Source organism: Hypanus sabinus, chromosome 8 (genome assembly GCF_030144855.1).
Source record: "Hypanus sabinus isolate sHypSab1 chromosome 8, sHypSab1.hap1, whole genome shotgun sequence".
Taxonomy (NCBI): Eukaryota; Metazoa; Chordata; class Chondrichthyes; order Myliobatiformes; family Dasyatidae; genus Hypanus; species Hypanus sabinus.
Window position 1 is genome coordinate 138,900,627 of NC_082713.1, and position 24,459 is coordinate 138,925,085.

At 41.6% G+C, this 24,459-nt stretch overlaps 1 protein-coding gene across 2 annotated transcripts in view; it reads right to left on the reverse strand.

The window, feature by feature from the left end:
* Positions 1–600: 600 nt before the first annotated feature.
* Positions 601–24,459, reverse strand: part of kiaa0930 — a 98,232-nt gene continuing 74,373 nt past the window's right edge. For both annotated transcript variants that reach the window (XM_059977990.1, XM_059977989.1), the window contains 3 exons: positions 19,890–20,064; positions 10,104–10,259; positions 601–7,075 (listed from right to left, as the gene is read on the reverse strand). In XM_059977990.1, the coding sequence (XP_059833973.1) occupies positions 7,035–7,075; positions 10,104–10,259; positions 19,890–20,064 (372 nt within the window). In that variant the 3' untranslated portion in view covers positions 601–7,034. The remainder of the gene's footprint in view (positions 7,076–10,103; positions 10,260–19,889; positions 20,065–24,459) is intronic.

Consider the following 24,459-nt stretch of genomic DNA (forward strand, 5'->3'; position numbering starts at 1 on the left):
AGTAACGCGCACACGAGAGATGGAGAGGTGAGGAACCAGCGTGCAGCTGTTTATTTTGTTTGTAAGTCGTCTATCCAGAATACCCTCTCACATTACGTTCCGTATATAACATACAACTTGACAGAAACCCACAAGGGTCAAAATACACACCAATACATTATAATAAGGTTGTCTACTTATGTTTAACAGGAGCTTGGTCTATTGGTGCTGAATAACCACCTTCATTCCTTGTATTTTTGTATTTTGCCTCCTAGACACCTCACATTGGAGCTTAAAAGCTTTAGTTGAATGGTTTTGAGTAACAATAAATCTTGGTAAACAACCCCCCCCCAAATTAAATTGGAACAAATAATTCAATAGAAATTTCGTAGAGGTTTTGTGCATTCTAATTGAAGAACCAGCTTAAAATTTACGATTCAGCTGATATTGTCCTTTAATAGTTATTCAGCAGAGCCTTGTCAATCTGAGGTACAAGGAAGCACAGAAGGGGAGGTCAGCTGGGCTATTGTACCTTGTGAATTCTTAAAATGCACTCTTTGAATGAAATGCTTTATTTTTACTGTTTCATTGAAATCATACAACAGACTTGTAATAGATTTATTGACTGTTTATTAAATTATTTTGAAGCATCAGGAACTTTAATAGTATATTTACATACAAGACTGAAGCCTACTTTTTTCACAACTTGACACCTATAATTGGACTGTGTTAAACAATGCTTTTGGCCTCAACATTATTTAGGTTTAACAGCAGCACAGCTGTGCCTCAAGTCCATTTCATTTTACACAACAAAACACAAGGAGAAAGTGAATTATAAAGACAATTAGGAGGGCTGGAAGGAAGTTTAAATAACTTTTTTTTCTTATGAATTATAAAAAAGCATTAGAAAAACTAGGAGACAAAAGATTGGTGAGCTGTAAATTATGCATACATAAGAATCAAAGTGAAAGATACATGGGATTTGAGGCTCCCATGAGAGAATGAACCACAATAATACCGTGCTCAGCCTGGCTATTAAAATGCCTCAATCATTCACTTGGACATATTCTTTGCTGTGTATTGAGGGTAGTATCAGTCCCAAGTACAGCACCTCAAATCAGATATTTCTGTTGATCTATCTAAAGGGAAAATACATATTTCAGATAAATTTTAAATTATTTAAAGGAGGATTTAAAGCAAAGACAAAACCGAATAACTGAGGCTGGACTAGACCATTATTAGTTTGACAAAATATTTTGGTGTTGGAATCAGCTGTGTTCCGCCACAGTAAAATGTCACAGATTCTAATGCAGATTGCAGCCCAAAGTACAGCAGCATTTTCCGTAATAAGGTTATCCCCTACTAAATGTCAATCAGAACAAAGGCATTGCTCACCAATATTTGAGCTGAATCATACAGAAGCTAGGTTAGAAAAATTGTTCACATTCTATCATAATCTTGAAATCCCATCTTCAATGAAGCAAGTTCAGTGATGTTATATCTGGCAGCTCAAATTGCAAAAAAAACATAAGTTTATCATCAAAGCATTTAAGCACTGCCTCACTTCCCACTGGGTTATTTCTTTGAAATCTTAATTCCCAGAATTGGAATTAAATAAGGAAGCTACACCTTTGTGGACAAAATCCCTCAAGTAAAGGATCGGCAAAATATTTTGTGTACGTTTTTCCTGCTTTGGTTTGCCTTGGCGTAGAAGCCAGTAAATCCATCCTGGAAACTGTTCCTAGGCATAGGAACCCCCTTCCCCCCCCGCCACCCCACCAATCACATTATTAAAGCGGACTGAAGGGATGTGAAGGGGGAGATCAAATACATGTAGAAGTATCTACCATTTTAGTTGTGGTAGTACAGAAGAAGTGTTTACTTGTTGAGAAGTGGGGGTGATCTGTTCGGAAGTCCAAGTTAGGGCAGTGTTTCACCTGATTCACTGCCTGTAGGACAGGGTTACAACTATATTCATTGACAATTAAGATTTGTATTAAAAGGATTCTTTATTTTATAAAGGTGGCAGAGGCATTCTCCAACTGTGTGGATATGGTCCAGGCTCTTGTAGAATCTCTTTTGATACGTTGTACTTTGGTATCATCCTGAGCATGGTAAATGAGATCAAGGGAGAAGGCAGACCATCAGGCACATTATTTATATAAATAAAGAAACTTGTCAAACTACTTCTGATAAAGAATAAAAATCTGGAACAATCATGCAGGCTAGAACAATATTAGAACAACAGTGTTTCTGAAAGAATGTAGGTTCTGTAGCAAGTACAAAACAAGTAGGTGGTTTTACAATGGGGAATTCCTGGAATTATTTCACATCGGACACTAGAAATCTGCACCTGCAAAAAGATGCTACAGGTAAGTGTACAGGTTTACACATCGCTATCCCAGCAGCTGTTGGAGAAATCTGATACAATTTCATGACTTTTTACAATTCATAGGAAGTTATAAAAATAACAAACCCAGAAGAGACTATATTTCAATAGACTAACTTCTCCTTCAATGAAAGATCCAATCAGTAGAAACATGGAGAAAAGTAGACTGAAAATTTGAAAATTACTGGTTCCTCTGTGAGATAGGGAGTGGAGTTAAGGTGAAGGTAAGAATTCTTTTCCAAAAGAACTTTGTTCAGCAGCTCAAAAATCTCACATGACTTTTCACTGTGCTTAGACATAGATCGTATCTCTCTACAGACTGTGCCAAGTGGTCTTGTGATCACCGCCAGAAACAGACCGGAAATGTTGCAGCTTTCTGCTCTAATTGGCACATTGGAGTTTAAATATTAGCAGATAATGTTACCACGTGGGTAGCTAATAAAACAGACATGACTTTGCATTACTCGCTTTGAACAGTAGAAACTAGCTTTTGAAACAGTGAGGTATTAAAATGCTATTTTGCTCCAAATGCCCAAAGTTCTATGTTATGAGAAAAATCAGAGTATCTGAAATAATTTAGTACAACGTTGGATGATCAATACACACTAAATTGTAGTTGAGCCTATAGTTTAATCTGAAAGAATAGTAGCATGCACATTTTTTTCAGGGTTCTCTGAAGAGGAACATTCTAACAAATGGTTTGACTGGTTCAGTCATTTTTATGATACAATCACTCTCGAGTCATGCAAAAAAAAAAATGATGGAGTCCATTCTTCCAAAAGTTTGTCAAACCACTAAAGACACCCTCCGGTCATAGACCTACTCCTAAACAATAAGAATTGGGCGAGCTACCAAGAGTGAAAAAAAATGTGTAGGTTTTCCATCGCATTGTTTAGGAGTAACTTGAGCCGATTATATTGAAATAATACTTAAATTTTGGGTTTACAAGGGTATTTCATCGTATATGTTAATTAATATTCATGATTAATGTTTAGCCATCTTCAAATATTAATAGAACTTCAACAGAATTGCATTTAAATTAATTCAAAACTCAATGTGTTATCGATGAACTCCAGTTTTTGGGTTAAAAAAAAGCCCTGCCAAGGCCAGAATCTATACGTTAGTCCCCTGTCCCTAGAAGCAGTGTTACATTTTGTACATCTAGGCCTTCACTCAAAGCTTAAGTGATAAGGATGCAAAGATAAATATTTTGATACACACTGCCTGGCTAGAGCATCAAGGAGTAGGTAGCATTAATCTCTTGGAAGACACATGGATGGTTTTGATCTTGACCTATGCCATTGCCCAAATCATCTATACAAATAGATATAAGAAACTGAACAACTGTTTCAAAACAAGCCAGATTGAATGAATCAGTATTTTTACTCCATCAGAAGGAATAAATACCCACGTATCAGAATGAACTTCGCCTTAATTTGCAAAACAAGTTCCTTTTTGAAAGAACCCATGAATCTCCTTCCTGCCTTCTAGCTTTCACTCTGAATCATTTCAGCATTTGACAAAATACTGAATATTAATCTTGTGCAATGAGACAGCCTGTCAATTTCCTGCAAGAGCTCACTTATAGGAACTTATTTATTAAAGGAGAACTGTCAGTGAACAATTGAAAACAGCTCTTTTAAAAAGTCAATTTGGTTTGAGAGCGTTGAGGTAAATACAAAGGAGCAAAATAAGATGGCACATGCCCAAATAGGAATCACACAGATAACTTGTGTTGACGTTGGTTGGTAGTGCCTTTCAGAAAACTTCTACTAAACTAGAAATGTCAGCCCTCTTTGGGGAAAAATTGATTTTTCTGAGAATTAATCTTTAATGACAACTATTAAGTATGGAAGGGGCGATAGGAGCATTGTATAGAATATGAAGGTTTTCCAAGCAAATAGTTGGAGCACTCTTATTAGTGGTTGCGTGCTTCAGTTACTGAAACTTTTGCATTGTGCAAAACAGTAAGATGCTGAAATGGTGGACCAATTGTTTTGGAAGACTTTAACAAATATGCTAGTCTTTATATTTTTAATACAGTCGTACTTAGGCATTGTGTCAACAATCCAAAGTTGTTTCCGCCACAGGTATTTTTTACTGGCCATATTTCCTTATTCAGAATATGACGTTTGTTGAATATATTCTGAATTAATCACATCTGTCCTTTCACCTCTGTTCCCTACCATGAGCTTTCAACTGTAACCATGACACACAGCAGCACTCTGAAGCAAGCTGAGGATGTGGTTGCAAGACTGTTCCTGGTACAACCTCATGTTGTAAAAGCAAGCAATATTGGGGGGAAAGTGGCTGGTTTTGTCAGCAAAACAACCCCAATACAGGGCTGTGCTACAAAACCTTTTAGTGACTCATTCAACAAAGCATGCAGGAACATCTGAACGCAACAATGGACAGCAAGTTCGCTTTATCACTGTCCAAGGTGAAGCAGAAAAACTATGGTTTCTGAGCACCAGATTCACAGCAGTGAATGAATCGCCGACCACCAGAACATTCAATAAGATAAGTTTTAGTTGCACTTTGTGGTTTCGGATTCCTGCTCAGTGCTATGTCTATTTAGCGTACCATTTTTGTCCAAAATTTAAAAAAAATTACTTCCACTGAGGTCTCTCAACGACGACAATGAACCAATGAATTTGGCATTCAGCCATCCCATAATGGTAGCTCCCCTCCTCTTCCCTCCCCCGAAGGAAAGCAAGTATTTGAAGCTTTAGTTCTTTCCATATTATTCTAATCCTGTCACCACTTAAAAAATACACAAGTGGCAGGTGTCCAGTCACTGTTACCGCAGTGCCTAGTAGCAGAAAAGAATAAATTTTTAAGCTAATTAAATGAAAATATTACAACAAATACTCTTTTTAAAAGAGAAACACAACAATATCAGCAATTCAATTAGCTGTTTTGGGAAAGGGCAACGTATGATCTTATTTATATGTACACGGAGTATTCTGTTACAAAACTTTATTTCTCACACACTTGTAGAGCTTGCCTTCGTGCAAAGTTTTCTATCAGAAGGTCATAATGGAACAGATTCAGTGTTAGCCACAGTGTTCATTCTCCTTCTACTTCATGAATGCACACCTACTCAATTTCAGGGTCTGCATTTAGGAGGCATCAAAAATGAAAGCCAAAAGTTAATACTCATTTGTGAACAAAACTTAATTTATGTTCCTCTGATGAGTGCGAAGTTTTATGACATGGAAGCAACGGTTAGTAATGCTATTGCACTTTTCAATTAAACTTCTCAAGAAAATCACCATGAAGTTGTTGTTCTGTGATGCAAGCAGCTGAATGTAGGAACTGGAGAAAGGTACTATACAAGCATTTTAAATTTATCAACAAATAGAAATGACTTGTCTTCCATAAAGAAGAGGAAGAGGTCAGAGCAAAACCTTCCTGGATGGTAAAAATGGTGAAGCTCTACATTGAGGCCTGGTATAGAGGGATCCAGTGAGTGATTCATTAAATAGCTGCAGCTTCCTTATTCCACTTTGGCTGCATCAAGCAATGGACAACTTAAAGAAATTGTTAAAATCTTTAATCCCCAAGTATGTACTGTATGTACAATGGCATCAGCTGCAAGATTCCCTTTTCCCCTCACTAAAACTCACTTTTGTTTTGGGCCAGTTTGTACTGAGGGTTTCAACGGATGATTACTTAATCATTCTCCAGATGCACTCAAGGATTGCTACCAGGGCAAGCTATGCTGAGCTCCCACACAGGGACACCTCCAGACCGAATTTAGGTCATGTCATGCTTGAGAAAGTGCTAGCAAAATCCTATCTTAAACAGTTACGAATTAGTAACAGAGACAAATCTTTACCCTTGCATGTAGAAATATTCCTAGAAAAGGGATTTTGCAATGACTTTAATATATACAATTTCCACAAAACAAGTTCATACCCAAATGTAAGGGTCCAATTAACAACCAACAGTCCAACTCCCTGGGGTTCATGAGCAACAGCCTAGATTTTCCAAGCATGTGTTTCCCTTTGAATATGATTGCCTTTGACAAGATCAACAAAGCTGCCTTTTCTTTTAAAATAAGGGCAGCCACTTTTCCCTCTTCCTTAACAAACCCCGTTGATTCATAGACTCCACAAAAATTAATAACACTGCATGGTCACAGTGGTTCCATGTCTTTTGTTACCTCTGCCCCATTTGTAAAAAAAAAATCAAGTGTTACAACGTTACTGGTATAATCACACTATTCAAATGGTGATTTGACAAACGATAGAGTATGGGAAGAAAATTGTCCTCTACCTATTGAACACAGTTCCTTTAAAAGTTAATGTAATGTTTTTTTTCTTTTAATATAAATTTCAGCAGTTAATTCCCTCTGTCTTTGTTCTCCTTTCCTGGTGTTCTTGGGCACAAAGCAGTTGCCTTCGGAGACTATTCACGAAGCATTCTGTGTTGTTTATTAATTAAGCAGCAGCTCCTGACTGGACTCTGATCAGAAAACAAACGCAGTGTGATTACTAAATGAACACTGGCAACGTCCTGTGGGCAGGTGAAGGAGGCACTTTGATTGGCTGGTATTCTAATAAACTTCCCTTCCATCCCAACACTAGGTGGTAGCGTCGTCAAGAATCCAGTTGCATTTAGGCACTTAGCTGCGAGTTTGTAAGGCAGTGCCTTCTCTCTGCTATGTCATCAGGATTGGTTTCTGACGGACTTCTAAAATATCTACGAGAGAGAAATAGAGAGACCATGAATGTAATTTGAAAGGTCAAGATTAAATCTTAACACTAAGGTTCAAATGAGCGCTGGGGCTCAGGAACAATGATCCTAATTCCAATTTTCTCTTTATTTGGAATCAAAATATCTGATAGAGAGAAACATGGGGTTTGTACATGGAATTACTCCAGAGCACTTAATGAGCATTTATAATTACTGGCTTTTGAAGAATAATCCTGTTTTAATTCAGTTAATTTGCTGTAATTCACTTCAGATAATAGGTTTGGAAAAAGATTATGGAATTACTGTGACCTGAGAATCTGACAGCACAACAGGATGTTGCTGTTTCCTAGCAAAACTGAAATAAAAAAAAAACTGGATTAATATGGATTAGCAAAAAGGTCAGCGTGGATGTGGTGCCCAAGGGTCCCATTTCTGTACAACTCTAACCATTCTACTCTGAAGGTGAAAATAAAGTTTAGAGGATTCCAGATTTCAGTGGGAGTACTGATACTTGTGCGATAGAGTGAAGCCTTCAAGACCTATTTTTAGAACATTGAGCACAATGTTTAGTCTAACACTTCTGCGTGTGCCAAGGAATTGCTGTAGTATCAAGAGGTGTTATCTCACGGCACTTTATAACATCTTATGGTGGCCATGTTCAGAGGCTTCACCGTATAGCTTCTCATGGTGTCATGTTAGCAGAGACTCCAACTGCTCCTTTTGATGAATGTGGAAGATTTTATAAGTAGGCATGTTTTCCCACATGTTCTGAATAGTATCATCAAGGTTACTAAAGTAAAATTCTTTTGTCACATTTAAGTAATCTGAGACCAGTACAAGACATTTCTTTCTTTAATTATTAATTTACACATTATTTTTGTATTGACTGGATGTGAAAGGAGGGAGGGAATTCTACAGAAATTCATTCACAAGCACTTCACCACTGGGCAATCTTTGCCTCCCATTCTTCTGCACAGTAGCCTGGCACGTGGCTAGATGTTAGTGGCTGGAAAACATGTTTAGAAACTCAAAACAGCAGTAAACATATGGAAAAGCGGGAAATGAATCTGCCTAGAATACCCTACAGATTACTCGGCAACTGCAAGGTAAACAGAAGGATTGATATTTCATGAGGTCCTTCCCAAATCTTTGATCCATCTGCTCACAGATGCTGTCTGGTGTATTTCCTGTTGCAGAATCAACAACTCCAGTCTGAGCAAAACTGAATGTTTTAAAGAAAATAAATCTGATTTACCAAGATTCATTAATTAATAATTAATTATTTATGAACCGTTATGTTGTAGCTATGTAATAATCCATTTACAATTGAAAAGAAAATCAAAAGGGATGACTTAATAAATCAAACTGGAATAATTTGATATTTAAAGAACCTCACATACTTCCAGACATCTGTGCCTTCAAGGAAAGGTTTACTAAGAGGTAAATTAAATAAGTGAACTTGCCAGATTGAATCTAACAGAATTTGAATTAGATTAATTTAACAGATGGCATCACTTTTAAGACCAGTGAAAAGTATTTCATTCTGCATTCTTCTCTCTGATGCACCAAACTCGCAATAGTTCCTAGCTCAAATCCATGAATCAATTGCACACCCATTCTTGGTCCCTTGGTCTTTAAAGTTCAAAGTACCAACCTCATTTATTAGCAAGTATGTATACTATATACAACCTTGAGATTAGTCTTCTTACAGGCAGCCATGAAACAAAAACGCAATAGTGCCCATTAAAAAGCCCCACACAACAAACACCGACAAACACCCAATGAGTGAGAAAACAAGAACAAGTCATGCAAACAATAAAATAGTAAACAAATAACATAGACAATGTGAACTGCAGAGTCTCCAAAAGTTAGTCCACAGCCACACAGACAGTTCAGCGCTGAGGGGAGTCCAGGAGCCTGATGGCTAGAGGGCACAGCCACACAGACAGTTCAGTGCACCATCAATAACTCTCGGAGATGTGAGTCAAGATCAGCTTTTAATAGCTGGAAGAAAGCACAGTCAGCAGCATCAGCAGCCAGAGCCCACCACACAACATCCTGGAGACTGAGGGAGGAGCAGTCAGCGGGGGGGGGGGGGGACGCATGTCCAGATAGGTAAATGCAGTTCACCACAGTAGGCCTCATGGAGCAGTCAGTTGAATATCACTTCATCCTTCACCCTCGGCCTTGACACCTTGCAAACACTGGCTCATTTTACACTTGTGGGGCCGGGCCCCGCTGCTTTGATCTGGCCTCAGGTCTGCTCCAGCAATGGCCAAGCATCAGCTTATTTCTTGCTTCCAGGCCCAGGCCCTGCGCTACAAACTGGCCCCAAGTCCACTGCAGCAAAGGCCACCGCGGCTGTACCTGCGTTCTCAAGAGTGCACTTCACCGCATCCTTCATGATACCACGAAAACGCCAGTCCGTACAAACAGTTCAAAAGCACAGCTCCCAAAAGGAAATTACAGGCTGCAGATTGCAGTGATTGTAATCCAGAAAATAATGTTATTAATAGAGTAGTTAGTGGTTTCGTTTGCTGTCTGTAAAGTGTTGCCGTGTCTTGCCAGCGCCATCTTTAAGAGGAAAAATCTTTAAAAGGAAATAAGAAACTCTGCCTTTCACAGGGCAAATGGGTAGCTATGTGTTAATTTAGTAATCATATTAAAATATTTTCCTTTATTTGGAAAGTCAAATACAGTGTTACTCTCCATTTTTCTCCCTTGGTGTCTCTTGATCAACTGTCCATTAATAACGAATGAGCAATACATTTCCTTTTGCTCTGATATTGTTTTTGGATGTCTACCAAACAGAAATGAATCTGAGCAACACACACAAAATGCTGGAGGAACTCAGCAGGCCAGGCAGTACAGTCGACGTTTCAGGCTGAATCCCTTCCCGAAACATCGACTGCACTTTTCTCCATAGATGCTGCCTGACTCGCTGAGTTCCTCCAGCATTTTGTGTCTGTTGCTTGGATTTCCAGCATCTGCAGATTTTCTCTTTGTTAGCAGTGAAACTGATGATGGAATTTACCTGTCGTAATGCGATGCATTGGTAATGTGACATAGGTGAGGTGTGCATAGAGTAGAAAATTTTCTTCTGTTCTATTCAGCTTTAGCCAGGACCCAACCAAGGATCTTCCAGTCCCTGACAAAGAGCGAGATCGTAGGTTGGATACACCATGCATGTCTGCAAAAAAAAAACAGATCAGGTAAGGGATAGTGCTTTTGGAATGTAGACAGATATTGTATCAATCATCATTTCAAAACAGCCGGAGCAGGGGTGGTTGGAGAAAACAGTGGAATGATGAAACTCGGCAATGTATGTACACTACTCAAACGGTAACTGGAACTACAGTTTTCAGTACCCGTATGTAGTGAATTACTCTGCTGGGCCAGTAAGTTAGGATCAGAAAACCGATAACGAGGTTGTACCCGAATCTTCAACTAGCAGTTTAAGGAGTGGGTTTTTAAAAATCATTAACTTTTATTCATTGATTTGCGCTGGAGATACTGCATCATTATAAGCTGTTGGTAAAGAGCCCTCCTCCATAAATACATCAGCAAGAAACAAGCCAAAAGAGGAGTGATACAGAGGGGTCCAAAACTCATTTTAAAAGGGTCTGTAGAAGAGAGATAGACAGACGGAGGGAAGAAATTTCAAAACCTGCAAGAGCAGGAATCAGCAATAGTCTGTGGAAGTGGGAGACAGGAAAGCGTGTATATGGAGCTTGAAGAAGAAACAGAGTTGGGGGGGGGGGGTTGCAGAGAAATGGATTCAAATACTAGGGCAGGAATGTTAAATTAGGGACTTAAAATCTAATTCTGGAAGCAAAAGTAGGGCAGTGTAGAAATGTTTAGGCAAGCATAATTGTACAGTATGTCCTAAACTCACAATATACTGAAGGTGCTAATAGAAACAATGCCGTAAATACTGAGCTGCAATGTGAAGGGAGATTTACCAATACATTTACCCTCCTTATCCGTGAGGGATTGGTTCCGGGACCTCCTGCGGATACCAAAAAACATGGATGCTCAAGTAGCTTATATAAAATGGTGTAGTATTTGCATATAACCTATGTACATCCTGCTGTATAGTTTAAATCATCTCTAGATTACTTATAATACCTAATACAATGTAAATGCTATGTAAGTAGTTGTTATACTGTAATGTTTAGGGAATATTGACAAAAAATCTGCACATGTTCCTCTCGGTCACAACACAAGCAGCGAACGAACGAGACGCGAGGCAAACAATGATCAATAGACAATAGACAGTATGTGCAGGAGTAGGCCATTCGGCTCTTCTAGCCAGCACTGCCATTCACTGTGATCATGGCTGATCATACACAATCAGTACCCCGTTCCTGCCCTCTCCCCATATCCCTTGACCCTGCTATCTATAAGAGCTCTATCTAACTCTCTCTTGAATGCATCCAGAGACTTGGCCTCCACTGCCTTCTGGGGCAGAGCATTCCACATATCCACCACTCTCTGGGTGAAAAAGTTTTTCCGCATCTCTGTTCTAAATGGCCTACCCCTTATTCTTAAACTGTGGCCTCTAGTTCTGGACTCACCCATCAGCGGGAACATGCTTCCTGCCTCCAGTGTGTCCAATCCCTTAATAATCTTATATGTTTCAATCAGATCCCCTCTCATCCTTCTAAATTCCAGTGTATACAAGCCCAGTCGCCCCAACCTTTCAACATATGACAGTCCTGCCATTCCGGAAATTAACCTTGTGAACCTACGCTGCACTCCCTCAATAGCAAGAATGTCCTTCCTCAAATTTGGAGACCAAAACTGCACACAATACTCCAGGTGGGGTCTCACCAGAGCCCTGTACAGCTGCAGAAGGACCTCTTTTACTCAAACAATGAGTAAAACTTGTAATACCCGTACTGTAATTGTTACACTGTCTTGTTTAGGGAATAAGGACACTTTCGAGGAGCCATTGTTTCACAGGAACAAAGTAGCAAACGAACGAGATGCGAGGTGAACAATGCTTGAACAAGTGCTGGGACAGCACTCCCAGGTTTTCTCGATTCGCGGTTGGTTGAATTCGTGCATGCGGAAGTCGTGGATAAGGAGGACCGACTGTACATTTACCCTCCTCTAAACCCAACCTTTCTCTAACCAAGTATGGTAGCGCAGTGGCTAAGTTACTGAACTGCCATCCAGAAGTCAAAGAAAACACCTTGTACTCCAACACAGCAGCCAGTGAACTTAAAGCCAAGTAATTAAAACTGGAACAGAAAACTAGAAGTAGTGAAACTGACAATGATTGTAGTAAAAGGCTACTGCCATTAACGGTTGGAGACTGCTCTTCCCGTCCTTAGCTGGTTTGCATCTTCTTAGGGGCCGCTCCAACCCACAGCAACGCGGTCAACTCTTACTCTTACAAAGAATACAAATAATATGACAATGGCCACGTATCGGAAGCAAACAATTAAAATTGCTCATCTTCCTCTCGCCTTTCCCTTTCTTGCCTTTTGTCATTTATTCCTTCCTTAGCATAAGCATTCTGTTCATTCATTCCATCCCTTTGCTTTTCCTGCATTTTAGAACTTCTTTTTCCCTAACTATAACTTGAAACTTCTACTGGCCTGTCTTTATCACTGCAGAACAGGATACCAACTTTACAGAGTTGTACATGGTCATCTATTTGTTTATATGGAGGATGGAGGAAGAACCAGTAAAGGGATTTCAGCCAAAGAAGCACCTGATTAATTAAAATGGTGGCAGAGACGTGAACAAAGGTGTCAGTGGCAGATGGCCCGAAGCATTAGAACAGAGACACATTCCACAAGTAGCAGTCTCCATGATGGAGAGGATATTAACTGTCCAACCTGTAATCTCAGTACTAGTCGGACAGGGCTCACAAATGGTTGTAGAGCCTGCTTCACCTCAAGACTGTGGCAACAAAGGGAATTGGTTTTGAGATTATGTCTGAGGCTAGGGTTGACAGCAGTAACTCTCTATTTCCTAATGCTCAGTTTGTGGGGGGGGGGGGTGGTGCGATCCTATAAATGCCAGAAAAAAACGATCAACCCAACAGAGCTGGTGGAGAGTTCAACAGAAATGCAAGAGAAGTTGAACTAGGTGTCAGATGGAGATACAAAACCACAGATGCTGTCATCTGGAGCAACAAACTATCTGCTGGTGGAACTTGGTGGGTCAAACAGTATCTGGGGGGGGGGGAAAGAACTGTTGAAATTTCAGGATGTGAGACAGAACATCAATAATTCCTTCAATGACCTGTTCGTTGAACTAGGTGGTGCAAGCATTTATATGGAAGCAAATTAACTCCTTTGGGTGACCCCTTCAAGGGGCAATCTTTAGACAAGGAAACAGAAGGGACAAAGCATGGATCCGTGGAGAATTCCTAGATGAACTGATAATGGGAAAAGAAGCCATTGCCAGTGATCCTCTGGCCACAGTTGGACAGACAGCTCCAAGGAGCTTTGAGAATTCATGGTCAACACACTATTTTTTTGTGTGTGTGGCCTCATTAAGGCCAATTCAGCACCCGTGGATGGAGTCAGACAGTAAAAGGCACAGCTAGTACAAGAGTCTGCAAAACAACATTGCTTCCGATCTAGTGATGAGGCTCATCACACCTCAGAACACCAGAGATGTCCTCCTATTTCAGAAAACAGTGTCTCCCTCCCCTCTGCTATTGATGGAGCCCTCACAAGCACCTCTTCCATTTCTTGTACATCTATCCTTGCCCTATTCCTCCATTCTCAAGACTTAACAGGTTTAGAGTTCCCCTAGTCCGGGGGTCGGCAACCTGCGGCTCCCGAGCCATTTGTGGCTCTTTCACCTCTGTGCTGCGGCTCCCTGTGGCTTTGGGAAATAATTGGTCAGTATTTAATTAAAATGTATTTTATGTTAGTTTGTTAGCTTTTGAAATGTAATTCTAAATTTGAAGATTATGGTGATCTTGTACAATCTAAGTGTGGCGACACATTTCCTGGCACATCCGAAACGGCTCACAATTAGCCAGCATTCAGGCTAAGGGAGATAGCCTAGGGGGGTTTGTGAGTACGCGTCTTTTGCAGCATCTGCGTCCATGGGGGCTGGGTTGAGGGAGGCTTAAAAGCAAGGCTGTTTAGTTCGAATAAAGTTATTCGACTGCAGTTTACTGACTGCGTGAGCACACCGCTACAACGTGTTTTTATCGCTATTAATATACGTCACCACTGCCAATACCTGACACCCGCCAGTGCGCGATTTCTTTAATTTTTCGATCCAAGGTAAGCCAACTATGGAGAATTCTAAAAAAAGAAAAGTGACTGAAGAAAACAGAACGTTTAATGATACGTGGACAGATTCATTTGCTTTCACTGTTGACGAGACTGGTTTACCGGTATGCTTAATATGCAATGAGAAACTAGCAAACAACAAAAAGTCAAATGTCGCAAGGCATTTCCAGAATAAACACGCAGCCTTTGCTCAAAAATATCCGGATGGAGATGAGAGAAAAAAAGCCGTTTCGGAACTGATGCGGAAGGTTGATCTGAGCAAAAATCATTTCCAGAAATGGATGAAGTCTGGAAAATCAACGACATACGCCAGTTATATTGCCGCTCAGGAAATAGTCAGGCACGGGAAGCAGTTTACAGATGGTGAATATATAAAAGAATCTTTCATTAAGATTTCAGAACATCTATTCACGGACTTTAAAAACAAGAGTGAAATTGTGCAGAAAATCAAGGATATGCCCCTCTCTGCAAAGACTGTCAAAGACAGAACCATAAAAATGGCAGAAGACATCACAAGACAGCAAATTAAAGACATCAATTCAGCTGTGGCCTACTCGATTGCCTGTGACGAGTCTAAAGACAAAGGTGATATTGAACAAATAGCGTTGTTCTGCCGGTATGTAAACTCTGCCGGGCCACAGGAAGAACTGATTGAGTTGATACCTCTAAAAGACCAAACACGGGGGGAGGACATCTGTGAGGCTGTCTTGAATTGTTTAAGAGCCAAAGGAATAAAGACCACCCATCTGGTGTCAGTAGCTACTGATGGGGCGCCGAATATGACGGGAACGCACAAGGGATTTGTGGCTTTACTGCAGAAGTCGCTGGACAGAAAGCTGCTGACTTTTCACTGCATCTTGCACCAAGAGGCACTGTGCGCTCAAACATTTCCTCCGGAATGCACAGAAGTAATGGATGTTGTCATTCAGATTGTCAATAAAATAATGGCAAAAAGTTTAAATCACCGTCAATTCCGTTTGTTACTGGACGAGCTGGAAAGTGCATATTCTGATCTCCTGCTGCACAACAAAGTCCGGTGGCTGTCCAAAGGGGAGGTGCTGAAACGCTTTGTCGCGTGTCTGGAAGAAGTGAAAACTTTCCTGGGCAGCAAAGGGCTCAACTTTCCTGAGCTGGAACAGCCAGAGTGGCTGGAAAAGCTACACTTCATGGTAGACATGACAGCGCACCTGAACACGCTGAACACAGCTCTTCAACGGGATAAGGACGTACAGCCCTGCACATGTTGGAGGATGTTTTGGCATTCGAGCGCAAGTTGACGTTGCTTGCCAGAGATTTACAGAAAGGCACATTGTCTCACTTCCCCAATTTGAGAGAGTTCAAACAAGGTCACGACATGATAAATTCGGAGTATTTACATTCTGCAATCATCGCAATGCAAACATCGTTTGGGAAACGCTTCTGTGAGTTCAGAGAGGAAAAAAACACATTATCCTTCCCGGTCACTCCCCTAAGCAGCGATCCATCCCTACTAAATACGACTGCATTGTCAGGTGTGAGTCAACCTGAACAAGTATGATAAATATTTTAATTGCCTATTATTTTACGTATATTCATATGTTTTCATTGTTCAGTGAAATAGTCCTTTTATTTTTCAGGTTGACAGCTGGCTGACGTTATTTTTGGTTTGCTGCTGGCGGCAAATTTAAGTTTGGCGTTTTTCATAAATACAAGGACTCAAATAGACGTTGAGTATTTTACTTAAAAGTAACCTTCAACCCAACGTCTTTTTTTCGGAGTTCAAAATGTTTTTGTTGCATGCAGAAATGTAATTTCATTTTCTCTGCAGGAGTTCATCAATTTCATAAATGTAACACATTATAGTTTGTTTATACATAGCATAAAGGCAAAACAAAACGTTGTATGCAGTGTTATTTCATTTTAAATGTCAAGCGGGTTTTGCGGCTCCCAGTGTTTTCTTTTCTGTGGGAAACGGGTCCAAGTGGCTCTTTCAGTGGTAAAGGTTGCTGACCCCTGCCCTAGTCCTCACCTACCAACCCATCAGCCCATGCATTCATCATATCACTTTCCACAAATTCCAACACTACCAATGGGATCTCACCAACAGGCATATCTTCCCCTCTCCTTCTTTCCCTACAGGGACAGCTCTCTCCCAACTCCCTTGACTGTTTGTCCCTCTCATTGATCCTTTTCCAGGCACCTATCCCTGTAACCTGCCCCTTTATCTCCACCTCACCACCCTTCAGGGCCCTAAGTACTCCTTCTAGATGAGGTAATCCTTCACAAGTGAATCCATCAGTGTTAGTGATTGTATCTGGTGTTCCTGACGCAGCCTCCTCTACATCGGTAAGACACAATGCAGGTTGGAGGATCATGTTTGTTGAGCAACTTCACTCCGTCCAGTATCTCCGGGTGGCCATCAATTTTAATTCCACTTTCCTCCTATACTGCCGCCTTGAGGCTAGACACTGATCAGAGGAACAGCACCTCAGATTCTGCCTTGGGAGGCTCCAACCCGACAGAATGAATGCCAACTTCCCCAATTTATGGTTTTCCACTTCCCTCTGTTCCCCCTCCCTATTTTTCTTATCCCACCAGCCCCATTACATCCTCTCTTACCCCTCCTTTGCTCTCTCAATCTGCCTATCACCCACACAGGCCTACCAGCTCTTCTCCCCACCTCCTTCCATTTACTCCATGGTCCGATCCTCTCCTATATCTTCATCAGCTTCCACTTATCAGCTGCCAACTTCTTGCAACATTTCCACTCTCCCAGCTCCCCACCTGCCTATCACCCGCTTGCCTGTATCTTCTAACTCTTACTTCAGCCCTCCCCCCACTACCTTTATGCTGGCCTGCCTCCCTTCTATTTCCAGTCCTGATGTTTTGAAGTGTCTCAATCTCAAAATATCAACTGGCTGTTTCCCTCCATAGATACTGCCTGACCGGCTGAGCTCCTACAGTCTTTGTTGTTGCACCAGATTCCAGCATCTGCAGTCCCTTGTGTTTGTCTCTCTCACTTGTGCTCTAATTTCCTGGTTTGCTGTTTCCCAAATTATCATATTAATCAGTCAGAAGCAGGCATTTCACTCAACACAAAGCTAAGTTGCTGCTTTTAATTCCAATGTAGTATACAAGGACAGAAAATCCCACACCAACAGATCTTGGTTACTCACCTGTGTATAATTCAAAGGTAATAGCGTTCCAGTTGATAAAAGATCCTGAGTTTCAGTGAAAGCATGACGGGAAGTTGTTGCAACAGATGGAGCTGACTACCCCAGCTGCGGGTCTCCCTCCTGTTATCCAAACAACTCCAGCAACTTCCCTAATCTTACTCCACAAGTGACATCATGCACAGGGATAACCTGCCCCAACGTGAACAGATTGTAATATGCAACTCCATCAAATTCCTTTAATGATTTGGATGTAATTTTAAAGAGATCAAGAGATGTTCTTGCTTTGTCCCCCCACAAGGTACTGAATTTAGATGATCAGACACGATCACATTGAATGGTGGAGCAGGATCAAACTGAACAACCAATTCCTATACTGTACTCTAGAGCAGCACACACAAAGCACTGGAGGAACTCAGCAGGCCAGACAGCATCTATGGAGAGGAATAGGTAGTCAACATGTCAGGCCGGGACCCTTCTTCTGGACTGGTCCTGACCTGCAGAATGGCTTGTGTCCTATATTTCCATGTTTCTTTTATTTCCTTACCTAGACATGGACATCACTAGTAAAGTCAGCATCCATTGTCCACTCTCCCGCTGGTCCCGGAAGTATCTAGCTGTTGCATTATTTCAAAAGTAAATTACAATCAACAACATTTGTGGATTGGAGTCCCAGGTGGTCCAGAGTGGCCAGTTTCCCTCCCTAAAGGCCAGGTGAACCAGTCAGTGTTATGCAACAATTTAACAGCTTTACAGTAAGACTAATGGTGACCATCTTTTATCCCTGATTTACATAATATACTAAATCTAAATATTCTAGTGGCCCTTATGGATGCAAATCAATGGCCTAGATCCATTGCTTAGGAATGTAAGTGTTTCTACTCTGACCTTAATTCCATTCCTACATGTGTTTTAGAACTTATTTCTCAGGGCCCATGGCAAAAGTGTGCGCTAACCGTATCTCATGGTCAAGGAGGCAGATGCAGAGGGAGAAAATGGTTGCCATGATACAAAGTGACCGGTTAGTTTTTAAACAAACTGTTTTTCCATGCCCAGGGGGAGAACGGTGATGTAGTTGCTGTTTTTCAGATCCGGGGGCCAGGTTAAATCTCGACCTCCCCATGCAGACATGAAAATCTCAGGTGACACTCTCTGAACTTAAAAGTACAGTCAGGTTTTATACTTTTTAAGCTCAAAGATAACAGTCAGTGATTAAATACAGTGTCAATGGCCATGACAGCTGTTCGCTTCAATGTTCCAGGTGTAGGCATGTGGCCCCCTAAAATACTTACAATGAGAGCACATCTCAACTAACGTGAGCACTTCTACCTATTCAAACACCTTCTCTGAAAATGCAGACATCCAAAACAGACTTCTTTTCCCACTGGACTAAGAGAGTTCTCTGAAGGCAATGGGATGCATACTCTGGCAGCTTTCCACACCCTAGATCGAAGTCTAGTTGTAGCCTGTACTAACTGACTACTACATTCATTACATACTGGAATTCCTGAAAGATGTCCCAACAATCCCTAAGAGTCCCTGTGACCGTGCCAGTTTTTTTTACCTCAGGTGCTTGGGGTTCCTTTCAGATTCAAAAGATGTGCTGGTAGGTTAATTGGCTCTTGTAAAATCATCCCTTAGTGCAGATAAGAAGTCAAAGGAATTGGAAATGAAAGAGAACAAATTACAAGCTACTATAAAATAAGAAGGGGGAAATGGCACCCATGGCATTATTCTGTTGAGAGCTGGCATGACCTAGATGGCCAGAATAGCCCCCAGTGCTGCAAACAGTAACTACATGCTGTGGACACACACACAATATCATTTTGAAACAGACAACCCCACAGTCAGTTAATGTAGTAATTCTTTAGCAGAAAACAGCAGTCTAAATTGTTTAAATCGGCGAGGAAATGATAGTTAAGCCGATTACCAATCAACAGAATTTCAGGTTGCTCCCCTTGGTAAACTTACTGAATTTAACTCTTAATTCCTGTCATTTCATTCTCCAATTAAGAAAAATTAAAGTGGATTGGGAAAGCAGCATTTTCAGTTTCTTTCTCAGAGTCGCAATTAGATTAAAATAATGAACTTTACCCTCCTTGGAATGGTTGTTTGCTTATGATGCTACAAGACAAAACAAAACCTCTGCTTAGGAAACGTGTGTGTTGCAAGTTTACTCTCATATTTTGCTGCTGGTTGAAATCTTGTCTCAACAGCCTGCCAGAGCAACGGAGAGGAACTTGCCTAGCTAACCATTGGAAACATGTGGATAGTCATCAGTTGAACATCGATTGGCACAGAAAAACACACAGCAGGTTACAACTGAAGATCAATTCAATTCATTGTCTACAGCAGGTACAAGTAACTCCTTAGAAACTACACAGAAAGTACAAGACACACCTGCTGAATCTCCGTTGTCTGAGCCGTGTCTGAAGAACTCCTCACTGTCGTTGGCTGAATGAGATTTCTTCATCTCTGCCATTCTATTTTTAGGTGCTTTTCTGCGTAAGGAAGGCGAGAAAAAGGACGGTCTGTTGTTGCGTTCGGGGGTTGGAGGTGTGCTGAAGGAAGTAACCTGAAAGTAAACCCAAAACAATTTGATTTCTCCCCCATATAGCCCTGATAACAGGCATATAGAAACAGGAAATTGTACAATGAGCGATGGATGATATCCAGTGAAACAGAGAGCCAACAGATCACTATTTACTCTGTTGGGTTTGCCTTGTTAAACGATTGGTTGAAACGAAGCTGTCCCGACTGGTATTCTTCATAAAGTGGCCTCTGGAGGAACTGTGACTAGTGTAGTCACACTTTTGCAGAGGGTTGCTGAAAGTGTGCTTGCCTTGTTAACGGGATTGGTTGAAATGGAGCTGTTGCACCCTTTCGTGTGAAGATGGATATACAGTTGATGCAGGAACCTTTCAGAGATACACAGAGAGAGCTGCGCAACAGGTCTCATTGTGAATTATGCAGTCACTGAGACAATGATGAAACAAATATCAAAATTCAACATTATTCTCCTTATACATTTACATGTTTTAAGAATGTGTTGATGTGATTGCAACAAAAACGTCATTCAACGATAATGAAAGATGAAGAATTCCATAAAAATAAAGTTAGAGATTAAACTTGGAATAAAAGCTTATGGAGTAAATATGCATAAAAGCAGTATATACATAAATACCAGCAAGTATTTACAATATAAACAGCATCTACTGTGTCTGGTGCACCTGATTCAGCCCCCTTAACATTGCTGAGACACACTGTAAAATGGGGACTGATTCAATGAGCACCTATGCAATATCCACCACAAGCAGGACCTCCCAGCGGCCAAACAGCCTAGTTCCTATTCCCACTCTGAGGTGTTGATCCATGGCCTCCTCTTGTACCAAGCTGAGGCCACCCTCAAGGTGAAGGATCGATACCTTATATTCCAGCTGGGTACCCTCCAAACTGCTGGTATGAATATTGATTTCTCCTTCCCCCCCTCCCCCTGCCCTCTATTTCCATTTCTGACCTTTCACTTCTCACCTGCCTGTTACTTCCAACTGGGTCCCTCCTCCTTCCCTTTCTCCCATTGTCCACTCTCCTCTCCTATCAGATTCTTTCTTCTCCAGTCCTTGACCTTTCCCACTCACTTGGCTTCATTTCTCAGCTTCTAGCTAGCCTCCCTTCTGCCCAACTTTTATTCAGGCATCTCCCCCCTTCTCAGTCCCGAAGAAGGGTCTCCGCCCAACTGGTTACTCTTTTCCATAGTCGCTGCTGACCTGCTGAGTTCCTTCAGCATTTTGTGGGTGTTGCTTTGAATCTCCAGCATCTGCAAATTTTCTCGTGTTTGAACATAATAAACCGGTTTTTAAATGTTTACAGTGCAGTCCAGTGACAGGGGTAAGACTGGGGTTCCAAATTTTTCCTCCTTGTCTCTCAATAACACTGGACAATTAAGCATTAAACAAAGCAAAGCTGTCAAAACAAAAGTAAAAAACAACAGTAAATCAGGTCGTATCTAAAATTAGAATTGCTGCCTAACATTGCTTGCACTGCTGAATCATAAGCATCCCAAGTCCTTACCCCACCTTCTCTTTCCCCTGAATTTCTAATAGGCCACTACATAATTCCCTTAAGGACCATACATACAGTACTGTACACAAATCTTAGGCATATATACACACACAGTAGCTAGGGTGCCTGAGACTTTTGCACAGTACTGTAATTTTATGCATTGCGCTGATCTGCTGCTGCTGACATTAAAAAATCATAAGACCATAAGACATTGGAACAGAATTCAGCCATTCTGCCCATCGAGTTTCTCTGCCATTCCATCATGGCTGATCCCAGATCATACTCAATCCCATATACCTGCTTTCTTGCCATGTCTTTTTATGCCCTGACACATCAGGAAACGATCAACTTTTGCCTTAAATATATGCACGGACTTGGCCTCCACTGCAGTCTGTGGCAGAGCATTCCACAGATTTATGACTCTCTGGCTAAAAAAATTCCTCTTTACCGCCGTTCTAAAAGTCTCCCCTCAGTTTGAGGCTGTGCCCTCTAGTTCTGGATACCCCTACCACAGGAAACATCCTCTCCACATCCACCCTATCTAGTCCTTTCAACATTCAGTAGGTTCAACCACCCCCCCCCCGCATTCTTCTAAATTCCAGTTAGTACAGACACAAAGCTGCCAAACACACCTCATGTGTTAACCCCTTTATTCCCAGAATCATCCTTGTGAACCTCTTCTGGACCCTCTCCAATGACAACACATCTTTTCTGAGATATGGGGGCCAAAACTGTTGACAACAGTCCAATGTGTCCTGACTAGTGTCTTATAAAGGCTCAGGATTAACTCCTTGCTTTTATATTCTATTCACCTTGAAATAAATGCCAACACTGCATTTTTCTTCTTTAGAACAGACTCAACCCGTAAATTAACCTTCTGGGAGTCTTGCATTTCATGACAAATATGAGTGATGATAAAGCTGATTCTGGTATGGGTCCCCATTGTGGACTAAGAATGGGAAGGGCCCAACAGAAGGGGATTCATGGTTGGGAAAAGGGGAAGGGAGAGGGGAGAAAGTGGGAAGCATTAGACAGACATTCTGTAATGACCAATAAGCCAATTGCTTGGCATCAAAGACCTTGCCTGGTATTTCAGGGCTACGTGAGTCAGCATCTGTGCCACCCCTCACCCCTGTCACTCTTCCCTCACCATTCCCAACACCTTCTGCTCCTGCCAGATTTACAAACTCACTCTCCGCTCAACATTGACACGTACAGTACTGTGCAGAAGTCTTAGGCACCTGAGCTATATATATGTGCCCAAGACTTTTCCACAGCACTGTACATCTGCACGTGTCAGGGGAATTGGAGAGTACATTTCCCAGGCATCACAGAAGACAATTGGCACTGCCCACTGTTCTCACACTCCTGCAACTGGTCTTGGTACCCTGGCCTCCAGCTAGACAGGGGAAGTATCTTCTGAAGCAGGCTTTCCTCGAGGAAGCCGCCAATCTGACACACAGCCCACTGGTATTGTAACCAAAAGGTGAACAGCCACTCCAAAGGCCACCCTCCTCAACATGTTCAGTATTGGGAGCAGTGGCATGTCTTGTAAAAAGCATTTATGTTTCACCCGGGCAAGGTTCCCAAGAACAATAATCAGTCTTGTCTTTGCAGGATTTCCCTGAGCACTGGAAGTCATTTACCCGCATGTTGCTTTCATTCATCAGCTGGCTCCATTCACCGAAATGTCCAGCTCATTTGTGGCCAGCAGCTTTGCAACATGGGCATTGCTTTGCCTTCAGGGTCATCCTCCCACCCACTGAGTTTTGAAAGCACCCTCAGGTTGATGGTGTGGTCCTTAGACTCTCCAGAGTGAGGCATCAGCTGTAGACCTGCCTGAAGCTGTCAAAGTATAGACTACAGGGTTGGCGCTCAAAAGGAAAAAAACTGCCACAGACATTTGGATCATAGAGCAACAGACACTAAATGCTGGAGGAACTTGGCAGGTCTGGCAGCATCAATGGAGGGGAGTAAACAGTCCATGCTTTGGGCTGAGACTCGTCATCAGGACTGGAATGGAAGGCGGCAGAGTCCAGAATAAAGAATGGAGGGGTAGGAGAACAAGCAGTAGGTGATAAATGAGACCAGATGAGGGAGATGGTGGGTGAACTAAGAAACCGGTAGGTGATAGGTGAAGGAGGAGGAAGAATTTAATAGGAAAAGTCTGTGGACCATGGGATAAAGAGAAGAAGGAGGGGCACCAGAAGATGAGGAGAAGGTGTAGGAGAGGAGCCAGAATGGGGAATGGAGAAAGAGAGAAGGGGGGAGGGTGAGAGGTTACCAGAAGTTAAATAAATCGATGTTCATGCCATTAGTTTGGAAGCTACAGCTGGAATATGAGGCGTTGATCCTCCAAACTGAGTTTGGCCTCATCAATCTTCCCTCGCCCATAGTGGGCTCCTAATTCTTGTAGTTTTTTCCTCTCCTCCCTCCCACAGTGAGTTCCCAACCAGTGGCAGGAGCCCGCCTGCACTCTGCAGACAAAGCTGACCTCACATCCCAGGTCAGCAAAGAGCGTGACTACTTCAGGGACTGAAAGAAAGACCAGTGGGCTGTTTACTGGGATCTTCAGTTAAAGAAAAGAGCTTTTCAAAATCTGCATTCCCAATGCCTTCATAGTCAGATTGGTTAACAAGAGCAGCAGAAAAACACTCGTATTCCCTCTCATTCCATTCCACTCGGCCCAAAATTGGTGAGTAACATCACACTAATCAGATATACCACAAAAATCCCTGCCGAACTACAGTTAAGGCAGTTTGGTTGCCTACACCCACTCTTACGAGCTGCTATCTATTATATCAGAAGCATATTCTCCTTACAAATAAAATGAATTTGCTAATTAAATCAATCAATGATCAGTAAACAAAGCCCGGAGCAGTTTGAAAGTTAATATTCATTGCACGGA